Source organism: Neophocaena asiaeorientalis, unplaced genomic scaffold (genome assembly GCF_003031525.2).
Source record: "Neophocaena asiaeorientalis asiaeorientalis breed wild unplaced genomic scaffold, Neophocaena_asiaeorientalis_V1.1 scaffold648, whole genome shotgun sequence".
NCBI lineage: Eukaryota > Metazoa > Chordata > Mammalia > Artiodactyla > Phocoenidae > Neophocaena > Neophocaena asiaeorientalis.
The window spans coordinates 3,432,993-3,446,704 of record NW_020172781.1 but is presented as its reverse complement, the minus strand read 5'-3'; the positions used below and the strand labels follow the sequence as shown (position 1 = coordinate 3,446,704).

The following is a 13,712-nucleotide window of genomic DNA, read 5'->3' as shown; positions in this document are numbered from 1 at the left end:
GCTGAGCCCAGAGTGGCCTGTGACAGCTTCCCCCCCCCCCCCCGCCCCCTGCCAGATCCGAGCCATGATCAGAAGGAGCCGGGAGACCGGCCACGCTCACCCCATGTCCCGGGAGCCCTCCCCTCGTCGCCGGCTGGACCCCGCCACCCTGAGCAGGACCCCATCCCAGGAGCGGCTCATCGCGGAGCTGCAGGGTCGGCTGGGCATCCAGCCGGAGGTGGAGGAGGCCGAGGGGGCCGCGGGGGCCTCTGTCCAGGATTGGCTGACCGAGGGCATCGTCATCACTGTGCAGCCGTGTGGGAGGCGGGCTAGGGGGCAGCTGGTAGAGAAGGTAGTGAGTAGCTGCCCAGGGCTGGGCCAGGGCGGAAGTCCTCCAGTTCTTCCCCAGCAGCGGCCAGAGGGGACGTTTGGCATGTGGCGGGGGGTGGGGTGGGGGGGTTCTGCATCCCGTGGCCTTGTGAGGCCAGCCTCACTCTTGGTGTCAGAGTGGGAGGGCCCCAGGGAGCCCCTACTTGCTGAGCTGATGTTTCCTCTGCCGTTGCCTTCATCTCTCTCCCTCTCTTCTTCCTCCCAGGTTGTCTTCCCTCCTGGCTCTCCCATTCCCCTGAGAAGAACCTTCTCTGTTCTGCCTTCTCCTTCTCCTCCCAGCCCTTTGCTCCAGCATTGCAAAGACGCCTCGGCCAGCAGCTCTTCTCCCCGGCCCAGCCCGCCCACCTCCTCCACCCTGGGGCCCTCGGCTCTTCCTCGAGGTCCCCCCGGGGTCCAGAGTGCTGGGGCGGGGCCACGGGAAGACGGTGTACAGGGCCCCACCCCACCCACTCCTGCGCCCCACTCTGTGAGGTCCATGGGCTGCCAGACCGACGAGGACCCACTCTTCCCCCCGATGCAGGCAGGCCTCCCGGGGCCCTGACACCAGCCCTACCTGTCCCTGTCCTTATGCTCGAGTGGTGTTCCCACTCTGCACACATACACATCCCCTCTGTTCCTCCATCCACAAGCCCTGCATGGTACCATGGTCCTTCCTGAGACCTGGCCTTGACCCTGGACCCTCGCTTAACCTGATGTCCACGCTCTCACCCCCGAGACGTCAGCTGCCCTCTTTCTTCCTCATGGGGCCTCCCCTCTGCCTGCCCCTTCCTGCCGCCCCTCGCTCCTGCCCCAGGCTCCATCTGAGGAAGCCATTCCCAGAAGGAAAACCAAAACCTATCCCCCCGCTTCAGCCCCAGACCCAGTACCTGGCGAGGCCTCCTTGCTCTCCGGCCCCATCACCTCCCCTCCCTAAGTCCTGCACCTTTTGGTTGGCTTACCTTTCTCTCCCTCTTCGTCTCTCCCTGGGCCTCTCTCTCGTGGTTGTTTTTCTCTAGACTTTTTCTCCTGATTTTGGTACTGCTAGTAGGGGAAAAAAATAATCCATCCTTACATTTCATCCTAAAATCCTTTTTGTGAAATGGTCCAATGACAAGGTCTCCTATTCTTTCTTCCTTAATTAAGAAAAAAGAAATTCTTATTCTTGTTTCCTCCCCTGTCTAAGATCCAGGGCCTGGAACAAAGAGCAGACGGAGAGCTGTGCTGGGCGGCCGGCTGGCCTCCGAACGGCAGCCAGAGCAGCCCTGAAGGGCAGGACGAGGGAGGGGTCAGTGCCAAGGCTGGGGCTTAATGTCCTGCTTGCCATGTGTTCCCAGGGCTCGGTCAGGCCCACCGTGAGCCCCTCTGACACCAGAATGTCTTGCAGATGCCACTCCCACCTTGAGGGCTTCTGAAGCCCCTGGAGGGGCTGCACTTCCTGCCTCCTTCAGCCCATCTGTCCAGGAGAGGGGAGAGCCCCTGGTGCTGCGAACCTCATCCCCAAGGCCCAGATGTCCTCACCTGCCCTCTCCCCTCTCTCCACAGTTCATGGCCCAGGGGAAGACAGGGAGCAGCTCTCCCCCGGGAGGGCCCCCAAAGCCTGGGAGCCAGCTTGACAGCATGCTGGGGAGCCTGCAGTCTGACCTGAACAAACTGGGGGTCGCCACGGTCGCCAAGGGGGTCTGCGGGGCCTGCAAGAAACCCATCGCGGGGCAGGTGATGATGGGGTGGGTGGGGCAGGGGAGGGAGCGGTAGGTGGGCACGGGACCTTGGCTTCTCTGGGAGGGTGCTTTGTGGCAGACCTGCATCCTGAACCGTATCCTGCCTCTCTCCTCAGGTCGTGACCGCCATGGGGAAGACGTGGCACCCAGAGCACTTCGTCTGCACCCACTGCCAGGAGGAGATCGGATCCCGGAACTTCTTTGAGCGGGATGGACAGCCCTACTGTGAAAAGGACTATCACAACCTCTTCTCTCCACGCTGCTACTACTGCAACGGGCCCATCCTGGATGTGAGTTCCTGGGTGCAGGTGGTGCCACCTGAGGCTCAGAAAGGTCACATTACGTGGCCGAGCTCACACAGCTTGGAAACTGGGATTCACACTCAGGCCGGATGCACGGCCCGTCCTAATGCACATTAAGCAGCGCTACCTCTCATCCCTGATTCCCTTCTGCTGAGCCTCCCAGAGGTTAGGAGCCCTGCCCAGGTAAATGGAGTGAAGTGAGGGCTCCCTCACTCTCCTGCTGTGTGATGTTAGGGAAACGTCTAGCCTCTCTGAGCCTGAGCCTGAGTTTCTTCCCTTATAAAATGGGAGTCACAATAGAACCTATGATCTCAACTGCACGTGAGGATTAAAGGAGACAGAGTGTGCCTGACATATCACATCCTTCAATAAGTCAGAATTCTCAGTGGTATTCAGAGCACAGTTGGGAGAGACCCCCATCTTGGGAGTGTTATACTCTTTCCTTTGCTGGGGCTGGGGGCAGGGTGGAAGGACGGCCTTGCCTGTGGGTCTCAACTGTGGGATCTGTCCAGTGGGGCAGCGCTCAGCTCTGGTCCCACACTTTGCTTTCACAGAAAGTGGTGACAGCCCTTGACCGGACGTGGCACCCCGAGCACTTCTTCTGTGCCCAGTGTGGAGCCTTCTTCGGTCCTGAAGGTACTGAGCGGTACCTTCTCACTCGCTGTCGCCCGGAGCATTGGGGAGGCGGGGGCATGGTGGGAGACCTTGCTGAGGCTGGAGTCAGGGTGGCTCCTCCTCTGGAGGCCTCATCTGCCCCCCACACCCCCCCTCCTCAGGGTTCCACGAGAAAGACGGCAAGGCCTACTGCCGGAAGGATTACTTTGACATGTTCGCCCCCAAGTGTGGCGGCTGTGCCCGAGCCATCCTGGAGAACTACATCTCGGCCCTTAACACCCTATGGCATCCTGAGTGCTTTGTGTGTCGGGTAAGGGGCCCCCAGCCCTCCTCTGGAGGGGGCCGAGAGCGGGCAGTGGGGAGAGCAGGGCCTACCTCACTGTGCTTTCTGAATCCGATTTACAGGCCCTGTTTGGGGGTATTAATGAGGTGAGAAGGCAGGGGGTACACTCCTTCAAGTCCAGTAGGTCCTGGGCCAGGGCTCGTACTGAGGCTGGCAGAATCCAAGAGCAAGGTGGTCCTGTGCAGCAGCCCTGAGACGGGTCATGTTCGGGAGAAGGGTGTGTGAGAGTGAAATGAGATAATGCAAGCATTTAGCAGCCTCAGCGGAAATGGGCAATGGTTTCCAGACTGCATTCTGGGGGGTAATGTCCCCCAGATGTTATTAGAGATCCAGTAAGTGTCCCCTGATCAAATAAGTTTGGGAAACTGTCCATTGCCAGATTTCTCAGAGCCTTTAATACCTAAGCGTGCCTTTGGATCTCCAAATGGGAATCTAGGATGCAGAGTGTGACCCTGGAACCCTTTTCTCGACACCAGGGTTTCTGGGCACACCATTAAGCCGCCCGCTGAAGTGCCCAGGCCTAAGATCCGTGTCTGAATTCAGGCAGTGCAACTTAGCAGTGGCAAGTCAAGGTCATCGGGAGACTTCAGTAAGCGTTTAGCACCACACTTGGCACGTAGAGGATGCTCAGCAAGGGAGAATCATTTCGAGTGTGATGACCCTGACTGTCTCCTGCCCATCACCTGGGAACTGCCTCAGCCCCCAGCCCCAGCCTGAGCCCCCTCTGTCAACGGCAGCTTCTTCGAGCACGACGGACAGCCCTACTGTGAGGTGCACTACCACGAGCGGCGGGGCTCGCTGTGCTCCGGCTGCCAGAAGCCCATCACGGGCCGCTGCATCACCGCCATGGCCAAGAAGTTCCACCCGGAGCACTTTGTCTGTGCCTTCTGCCTCAAGCAGCTCAACAAGGGCACCTTCAAGGAGCAGAACGACAAGCCTTACTGTCAGAACTGCTTCGTCAAGCTCTTCTGCTAGGCGCGCTCATCCCTTCCTCTGCCCCGCTTCCCGGCCCAGCCTCCCAACTGCTACTGTGACCCAGAGGCCTCGCTTAGGGGTGAAGGGGCAAACCTGACTGAAACTGGAACCACGTCCTTGGCTGGTGCAGGATGGCAAGAGGGTCCTGAGGGGTCCCGCCTGCTTTTCTTACCCCCTGCCAGAGCCTCTGGGCCTCCTTCCTCCTCCTGCAGCTCCCCCCAGGCTGCCAGCTCTTCACCCTCCCCAGAGGCAGAGGCTGGAGGGCTCCACCTGTGTCCCCATGAACCCGCCTGGCCAGTCCAGCACCCCACACTGGAGCCATCTCTCACTCATATTTCAGCAGTGGAGCTGGGGAGGGCAGGCAGAGTCTCATGGGGGCCTCTTTTCATCCATATCCACCCCCACAACCTAATTATCCTTGTTTTGAGAGTATTGGGGGACAGCAGCTCCCTCCAGACAATGCCAGCATCCACCCAACCATCCATCCAAGGGCGAAAGTGTCCAAGGGGCCACGGAAGATTCCTTGTGCGCCTCCTGCCCTTCCAGTCTCCCCAGGCCTGGGCAGCTGCCCCCCGACCCCTGTAACTTCTCTGGTTCTACTGAGAATGGCCTCTCCAGCAATAATGTTTTATAATCACTTCCTCCTTCTCCGGGGATGGTGTGAGGTGGGGTTTCACCCCGTGCCTGGACACTGTACCAACTTTGATAGATTTCTACACTGAGGTTTGAATTCATATCGTCTGAGTTGCTTTTACTTCTCTATACAAAAATGATTTTGAAGAGATTTTAAAGACGTCTCCTTTTGTACCTTTCCCCCGTGTGCACTGCCACTGTCCTGTGTATGCCACGGTGGCTCTGGTATGTGGGGTTTGCCTTGTACTGAGGGCTTGGAGGGGGTGAAGCAATTTGTATTTTATTTTTTCTTAGCACAAGCAGGTGAACTGGGAGCAGCTCCGTGACTGCCCTTCTTTAACTACACAGCTCACAAGGACTGTTTTTTATAAACTGCTGTATTTTGAAACCCCTTCCTTACTATCCAGGCCAGCAAGCTCTTCACTGAAACCGGCCTTAAGGGTGTCTTGCCCTTTGGGGCCTAGAATTCCGAACCTCATCCATCCTGTTCCTGAGGGAGGAGAAGGGGGAAGTACACTTCGGGGGTGCTGTTTTCTAAGTAAGCCATTAGGAGTGTCCACTCCCCTGTGAACTTTCTGGCAACAAAGAGAACATTCTCGGCCTTCTCACTGCTTCTCTGGGGCTCTTCTGCCTCCTCAGGAAAGCTGGTATCTGATTTTGACCATTAGTCTTGTTGATTCCACTGGGTGCATCCCTTCCCCGAATTTCCTGCCCTCCCTGGAGACTGGTGTCCTGGGGAAAAGAGCCCAGGTCGTTGGCTGGGGGCCTGCTAGGATTCTCGGCAAAAGGACAAGATCTCGCTGAAGCAACAGGAAGCCCCCAGAGTGTTCTCCCCCAGGGATGAGATAGGTAGGGCTGGGGTTCTGGGTTAGTGGAATGGGGTCCCAGTGTGGTCTAAAGTGAGGAAGAGCCAGACCACTTCGCTAGCCTCCTAGCAGAGGCTGGGTGTGCTGAGCCTCTCAAGGAGGCTTCCCAGGGAGGGAAGAGGGTCCCTCCTTGGTGGCAGGGCTGAGAGCAGCCCGGGTCTGATGTCTCCACGTCTACCCACAGGCCTTATTGCTCTGTTTACAGTGACCCCTCCCCTAGAGGACCTGGGGTTTCAGAGGTCCACCCTCTGAGTCAATGGTTATTTGATGATTTGATTTTAATTTTTTTTCTCTGTAAACTTATAACCTGGCTTTTCCCCATTTCAATTCCTGTGATTTATGCCAATAAAATTTGCCATTATTTTCACCTGTGCTAGTGCCGTTTCTCTGTGGTCTGGGATTAACAGCTTAGTGCCAGAAAAGATACCAAACCCTCCCCAGGCTCACAAGGACCACAGTTTGGGGGTAAATCATTGAAGTTCACTTACTTGAGGCCAAAGCCCTGGGGATGGGATCCCTGTCCCACAGGGCACTTGTGGTCCTCCTGGCTTCCTGCATGGGTCAGGCCCTGCCCACTGCAATTTGCCATGGATTCACCAAGGGCGTCCTTACATGGGCCTGGGGGTGGCCTTATACTCATGGATGGGGGAAGAGGTTCAGATAGAACCGACATGCACAAGTTATCCTGTGAATGAGCACAGAGACAGGGTGTGAACCCAGGGCCTGTCTCTGTCTGTGTTCCTACATTGACCAGACACCACCACTCCCACGTTCCGGCACCACACCTCGGGTGTAAAACCTTCCCAGTTGAAAGTGGCTTCGCTTACAGTTGAGGATGGTTCTCGACTTCCCCCTGGTGGTCATGTCTGTATTTGCATGCTCCCTCGCTCTTGTCAGAGCCAGAACTCCAGTCCTGGGCCCTTGAGAGCTTCCTGGACAGCTTTGTAACTTCATAGTTTTCCTGTTGTTTGGAATGGTCCTCCAAAAACTGCTTGTTGACTTCTAGTCTGAACCCTGACCCTTTCACAGTAAGCTCAGAAGTGAAAATCACCCTCACCCCTCACCCAAAGATAATATTTCCAGCCCATGTTGGATTTATTTCTATAAATGAACACAGTACACTTCATTGTAATTTGTTTTTTCACTCAATTATACTTTGTATTTAACCATGTCAATAAATAAATATGTGCATCATTTTTAATGGCTTCATGGTATTCCATTATATTGATGTACTCTAATTAGAGACATATTTATATCATTAGAGCCAGGATGTCCTTGGGAAGTTACTATGTGAAAACGTATATACTTGGAAAAGTGCATTTGGAGGGAAACAGCCTTAAGGTTTGGAAGGGACTGTCTAGCATAGTGAGGCCCATGGGCTTTGAACTTGTTCCTAGATTTCGGTTCTGAAGCCACCACTTATCAGCTGATGGACTTGGGTGTATTATTTAACCTCTGTGAATTTTCTTATCAATAAAAGTGAAATACTAACACTGTACCTCCTTGGGGGATTGTTGCAAAGATTAACAGTGGTAATGTGCACAAAGTACTTAGCACAATGCTGAGCATGCAGTTATATCAATACATTGTCACTAAAAAGAGATCTTAGCAGTAATGGACTCCAGCAGTTCTCTATACAGGCTCATCATCAGAGGCACCAGGAGGCTTGAAAACAACATACCAAGGTTTCTAACTTGGTCAAGTGAAAAGGGTGGAGATAAGGAGAACCCCTCCCCACTTCCGACCTAGGATCTAAGCTCATTCATTAAAAACATATTTATTTTATTCTATTTATTTGGTTGTGCCGGGTCTTAGTTGCGGCAGGTGGGCTCCTTAGTTGTGTCTCCAGGGCTCCTTAGTTGTGGCATGTGTGTGGGATCTCGTTCCCTGACCAGAGGTTGAACCCGGGCCCCCCACATTGGGAGCATGGAGTCTTATCCGCTGTGCCACCAGAGAAGTCCCAAAAGATATTTATTGATGTAGCACAATTGTTCAAATAAGTGTTGAATGAAGGTGTAATCAAATAAGTTGACATCTAGTGATTTCCTCCTATATTCCAGGAACTGTGTTGTCTTAAGACATATCGCTCTAGAATGTGAATACTATTATCCCCATTTTACCGATAAGGAAAGGGAAACAGAAGGTCAGCAAGGTGAAATCACTTCCTAAGATGACACAGCTAGCAAGTGGCAGAACAAGGATATGAACCCAAGGTTATCTGTCTGCAAACCCTGCATCCATTTATTCAACAATTATTTATTATAAGCTCACTATGTGCCAGGCACAAGGCAAAAATATCTGGAGAGAGACAAACAACCATGGAACAAATAAATTATATAGTGTGTTACAAGGTGTAAGTGCTGCCAAAAAGATAGAACAGAGGAAGGGGGGGAGTGGGAGTGGTTTTGGGGTAATTTTGAATAGGGCAATCAGGGTAGGCCTCCAGCAGGTGATATTTGAGCGAAGACTCGATGGAGGTGTGGATATCGGCAAGAAGGCTTCCAGGAAGAGGTAATAGCTAGTGCAACATCATCCGGCTGGAAGGAAATGAATCAGTAGGCAAATCGGAGATTAGATTATAGGTGTGGAGGTGGGGAACAGATCATGTAGAGCCTTGTAGGCTATTTAAGTTTTAGGCTTTTTACTGAGGGGAAAATGGGGAGCCTTTAAACAGTTCTGAGCAGATGAGGAAATGATCCGACTTAGGTTTTAAAGGATTCCTTTGTTTCGATAGGGAGAAGAACAAACTGCAGAGGAGACAAGAGACCATTCTGTTTCTAAACCATGAGCAATTTTTTTTCCCTTTTGTTTTTTTCATTAGCAATTATTTCTCAGCTCCACGTCATACTCTTTAGTTGCGACTTGACCGGAAGAAACGTGGACTCAGCTCGCAAACTCTAGCGCCTACAAGACAGCGGCTCCAGCCCAGCAGAGGGAAGCAACTCTGAGAAAGGTCCTCTAACACACAGCAGTGCCCTCCTTTAACTACATCGTTTAAAGGAAGCTTCCTGTTGGATGGAATGGCACCGATATCATCCAATGGTTGTCTGTATCAATCCGGCTCCTCCAGACAGACGTTGACCCCAGCCAATAGATGGGGGCGCTGTCCGCAGCTTCTAATTGGCTGCTTCGTTCACCTATAAAACATGCAAGCCGGGGAGAGGCCCTTCTCTCGTCAGGCGTCCTGGAGTGAGGTTTGTTTGTACCCTGCAGTCTCGCCCGGGACTGGCGGCGGGGAGCATGCGGTTCTTTGGGGGTTCTTTGACGGGGGGCGCTTCGGGACTGCAGGGTCTGGGCCTTTTTGGTCTGGGCCGCGGCGGAGGCAAATGCAGCCCCGGGGCGGCGGGCGCCCGCGCGTGGTCTGCTCCACGTGTGCCTTGGGCTTGGAGCCCGCCATGTCTTGGGGACTTGTGTCGGGGTGTCTTGAGCTCCCTTTTTCTCTTCAGTGACATCGTCTTTAAACCCTGCGTGGCAATCCCTGACGCACCGCAGTGATGCCCAGGGAAGACAGGGCGACCTGGAAGTCCAATTACTTCCTTAAGATCATCGTAAGTGCGGGGTGGGTCCCAGCCGCCCACCGTGCTGCTTCAGCCTCGGGCACTAATGGAGACAATCAGCAACCATGTGTTGAGTGCCTACTACCACATTAGGTCGTTTTAGGCAAATCTCATTTAATCTTCCCAATTTCCCGAGATGCGCGCCCTTCCTCCTCCCTTTGTTTCAGGTACATAGGCTCAGGCAAGTTAAGTGGCTCCTAGGGTAACAGCATTAACGCCCAGGTCTGTCGGCTTCCAAATAGCGCTCGTCGTACTTTACTCCCCTGCCTCCTTGTTTGGGAAGGTCTGAGGCAATGAGTGACTCAATATAAAGTCAAGTTGTTGCATATTCCGGTCCTATTAGTCAAGAAACTAAACTTTAAGTGAATGCTTTCTCTTGGATGGCCTTGAGTTGGGTCTTCCCCTGCCTAGAAATGCTAACAACCATGCTGCTCTTCAGGCATTAGGATGCGTTGTAGAGTTTAGTCCATTGTATTCCTCCCCATTTATTCAGGGTTTCAGACTCACAAAAAAACGTAAAAGAATTGTAAAATCATATACTCACAACTTAGGTTCTACAAGCAGTATTTTACTGTATTTGCTTTATGTTGTATTTTGAATAATTTAAATCTAACCTTACTTGGAAGAGTATTTTTTTTGTATTAATGCAGCTGATTTGGTGAAACAGAAACATGCTTCATGGTTGGGAAAAATTAAAAATGAAAGTTACAAGTAAAATTTTTTGATTGAATGTAGAAACATAATTTTTACCATTCATACTCAGCAAGCAAATCTTTGAAAATGTAGCGTTGTTTTAACTCGGGCAGCTGGCAGTAAGAGGAATTGTCCCAGTCTTTGAGACATTTCAAAAGCATAGAAGAAAGGGAGTGAGATGGAAACCAGTTATTGTGGGATTTGGTTTCTATTAATCTCTTCCCTCTTTTGTCCTGTGAAACGTTGCTTGTTTGTGGCTTGTTTCTGTAGCAACTTCTGGATGATTATCCGAAATGCTTCATTGTGGGAGCAGACAATGTGGGCTCCAAGCAGATGCAGCAGATCCGCATGTCTCTCCGAGGGAAGGCCGTGGTACTGATGGGCAAAAATACAATGATGCGCAAGGCCATCCGAGGGCATCTGGAAAACAACCCAGCTTTGGAGAAGTCAGTTCATCCTCCTGGGCATCTTTATCCGCCCTTCTCAGTGTCCTCCTCCCTTTTCCTGGAGAAGAACGGTACTGAAAAGTGACTGTCTCCCATAAACTTCTCTTTGCAGACTGTTGCCTCACATCCGGGGGAACGTGGGCTTTGTGTTCACCAAGGAGGACCTCACTGAGATCAGGGACATGCTGCTGGCCAATAAGGTAAGGGGAGAATCAGGTTGGTTGGAGAGACCTTATTAATTTTGGCTCCTTAAAAGCAACGAAACTGACCCTTCTCAGGTTGTGTCTGTGGAGAGAAGACTTCTCACTGTTTCTCATTTTTTTGTTCAGGTGCCAGCTGCCGCCCGTGCTGGTGCCATAGCCCCATGCGAAGTCACTGTGCCTGCCCAGAACACTGGTCTGGGGCCTGAGAAGACCTCTTTCTTCCAGGCTTTAGGCATCACCACTAAAATCTCCAGGGGCACCATCGAAATCCTGGTGAGTGGACCTGGCTTGCCAGTGCTAGCTGGGCTCGGTTGCTGCCAACCTGCTGGATGTCCAGGTGTTAACTGCCAGCTCCCTTGTTCTTCAGAGTGATGTGCAGCTGATCAAGACTGGAGACAAAGTGGGAGCCAGTGAAGCCACGTTGCTGAACATGCTGAACATCTCCCCCTTCTCCTTTGGGCTGGTCATCCAGCAGGTGTTTGACAGTGGCAGCATCTACAACCCTGAAGTACTTGACATCACAGAGGAAACTCTGCATTCTCGCTTCCTGGAGGTACACGCTGTCCATTCCAGGCTCTTCTTGCATTAATAGTTGAGAGCGTGTCTAGCTTCAGACTGAATCCTGGCCATGCAGCTGACTAGCAGTGTAATAACCAGGGACAGTTGTTTAATCTGTACCTCAGTTTCCTTGTCTGTAAATGGCAATAACAATATAAGATTGTTGAAGGATCTAATGACTTTATGAATGTAAAGCCTTAGAACAGTGCTGGGCACATGGTAAGGGCTGTTATTCTAGGGTGTGCAGTAAGATGTGAGATTTTGAGTAGTGTCAGTGAGTCAAAAGAGGAATGAGAAGATGAGATAGTTAATACATCAGTGTTGCCAAGTACCCTGTCTTGGGAAGATGGACTCTTTCAGGGACTGTTATTGCTTAGTTTTTGCCACTAATATATCCTCTAGTTAACAAATAAGGTGGTAGGAGATATAATTCCTTTTTTATTGGATGAATGGAACATTGCAATTATACATACTCTTAACTCCAGTTACTTTTGGAAATCTCACTAGTGAATGAAATTCACATCTGGAACTAATTTAATGTTTTTCTCTCTTGGAATGCAGTGGTTATGTTAATAGTTTATATTTTCACAAGATGGTGGCTTTTGAAGTAAATGCCACCATCATGGTATAGGGAACGCCCATGTTGAGAATAACAGCAAAAAGCATTTATAAATTACTGGGTCTGAATTTCCCTGCCAGAAGCATTTGGTGTGAGGTGAAATGTCCTGTGTGAGACTAATATACTAATCTAGCAAGTCTTGTTTGCCGTCGAGCTTTGCTTGGACTCAACAGCAAAGACCTCACACCTGAAGTGTGATTTTTTTTCTTTTTTTCTCCTTCCTTCCACAGGGTGTCCGCAATGTTGCCAGCATATGTCTGCAGATTGGTTACCCAACTGTTGCATCTGTACCCCATTCTATCATCAGTGGGTACAAGCGGGTCCTGGCTTTGTCTGTGGAGACTGATTACACCTTCCCACTTGCTGAAAAGGTATAAAAAAAAAAGCCACCAGGACCACAGCAGACCTGACAGTTATTAGCAAGAGGATAAATAGATGCCTGTTAGTGTTTTTATAATAGTGTTTTATGTAGCAGATACATTTTTAAGAGTATAGAAACCCTAGGGGGACTCGTTCCAGGGCTCCCCACGGACACCAAATCCAGGGGTGCTCAAGTCCCTTGTATAAAATGGTGTTATGTTAAATAATATTTCTAGGTTACTTACAATACCTAATACAATGTGAATGCTATGTAAATGGTTGTAAATACAATGTAAATAATTGCCCCCGTGCAGAAAATTCAGGTTTTCCTTTTCGGAAATTTTTTCCTTTTTTTGATCAGCAGTTGGTTCAATCTGTGAATGTGAAACCTCTGGATACAGAGGGCCAACTGTATACTTGAGGTTGGGAGGCAGGGGAGGCGTGTTTGCGACTTTAGAAATTACAAGAGACTTAAAGGGGGCTTAGTTAACAGATAAGAGCTGGGCCTAAGATCACCAGGCTATACCCAAGCTGTCCTGTCTGGTCACATCCAGAATAAGATTTCACTGATACGGAAATTGGTCCTTAAAACTTTTGAGCTCTGCAGAGGCTGAAGGGTTGTGGGTAGTAGGGGGTGTAGATAGACTATTTTGACCATGAACTTTTCCCCTTGCTTTTAGGTCAAGGCCTTCTTGGCTGATCCATCTGCATTTGTGGCTGCTGCCCCCGTGGCAGCTGCCAGCACTGCTGCTCCTGCTGCTGCTGCCGCAGCCCCAGCCAAGGTTGAAGCAAAGGAAGAGTCGGAGGAGTCGGACGAGGACATGGGATTTGGTCTCTTTGACTAATCACCAAAAAGCAGCCAACTCAGCCGGCTTTATTTGTGAAACAAGGAAATAAAGGCTTACTTCTCTTACAAGTCTCTGGATTTTTCATTTTGTGCATTTTGAGGTTATAGTTCTGTGTGCTAGAAACTGAAGCCATGGTAATAGTTCTGTGTGCTAGAAACTGAAGCCATGGTAAAAATCATAGACCTTTATTTGGAGTTGACATTTGGTGTCCTCTTTGGAAGTGAAGGACTGCTCTCCTAGCATCCTGTACTTTTTGTGGACCCAGCTTTAACTGTATGCTTAATAAATGGAATTGATTCCGTGACCATCAGGCCACTATCCTGGGTCACTCCAAGATACTTTGAGTAGGTGTCATATTGAGATAAGCACTGGATGAGTGCTGCCAGGGTTTTTCACACTGGGTGGTGATGTGATTAATGATGAGTTTAGTGGTGACCGTTATTTAAGGAGATAGAACAGCTGATGCTGTAGGTGTTGTGAATCTTAGGTTTCACTTATCGATTTGCACTGGGTCACCCAGTAATGTGCTAGCTGTAACCAGGACTCAAAAAGTTTTGAGGGCTTCCCTGGTGGCGCAGTGGTTGAGAGTCCGCCTGCCGATGTAGGGGACACGGGTTCGTGCCCCGGT

The 13,712-nt window shown here is 51.0% G+C and overlaps 2 protein-coding genes across 3 annotated transcripts in view; both read left to right on the top strand.

Moving 5' to 3' along the window:
- Window positions 1-4,786, top strand: part of PXN (paxillin) — a 16,960-nt gene extending 12,174 nt beyond the window's left edge. The window contains exons 7-13 of one of the 2 annotated variants that reach the window (XM_024741576.1): window positions 1,532-1,633; window positions 1,891-2,061; window positions 2,183-2,356; window positions 2,923-3,004; window positions 3,145-3,298; window positions 3,911-3,915; window positions 4,045-4,786. In XM_024741576.1, the coding sequence (XP_024597344.1) occupies window positions 1,532-1,633; window positions 1,891-2,061; window positions 2,183-2,356; window positions 2,923-3,004; window positions 3,145-3,298; window positions 3,911-3,915; window positions 4,045-4,301 (945 nt within the window). In that variant the 3' untranslated portion in view covers window positions 4,302-4,786. The remainder of the gene's footprint in view (window positions 1-1,531; window positions 1,634-1,890; window positions 2,062-2,182; window positions 2,357-2,922; window positions 3,005-3,144; window positions 3,299-3,910; window positions 3,916-4,044) is intronic. The other variant, XM_024741575.1, reaches the window with a different exon arrangement.
- A 4,174-nt stretch (window positions 4,787-8,960) lies between these two features.
- RPLP0 (ribosomal protein lateral stalk subunit P0) lies at window positions 8,961-13,152 on the top strand. Its single transcript, XM_024741558.1, has 8 exons — window positions 8,961-8,994; window positions 9,247-9,348; window positions 10,321-10,496; window positions 10,609-10,696; window positions 10,826-10,972; window positions 11,067-11,252; window positions 12,107-12,247; window positions 12,917-13,152. Exons 2-8 carry the CDS (start codon window positions 9,295-9,297, stop codon window positions 13,079-13,081), a joined length of 957 nt encoding a protein of 318 aa, XP_024597326.1. The 5' UTR covers window positions 8,961-8,994; window positions 9,247-9,294; the 3' UTR covers window positions 13,082-13,152.
- Window positions 13,153-13,712: the final 560 nt, after the last annotated feature.

Excerpts from the sequence above, each read along its gene's own strand:
- RPLP0 (XM_024741558.1), top strand. The coding sequence starts at position 9,295 with ATGCCCAGGGAAGACAGGGCGACCTGGAAGTCCAATTACTTCCTTAAG. Across the intron at positions 10,497-10,608 it reads AACAACCCAGCTTTGGAGAA|ACTGTTGCCTCACATCCGGG; the intron begins GTCAGTTCATCC and ends TTCTCTTTGCAG. Across the intron at positions 11,253-12,106 it reads TGCATTCTCGCTTCCTGGAG|GGTGTCCGCAATGTTGCCAG; the intron begins GTACACGCTGTC and ends TTCCTTCCACAG.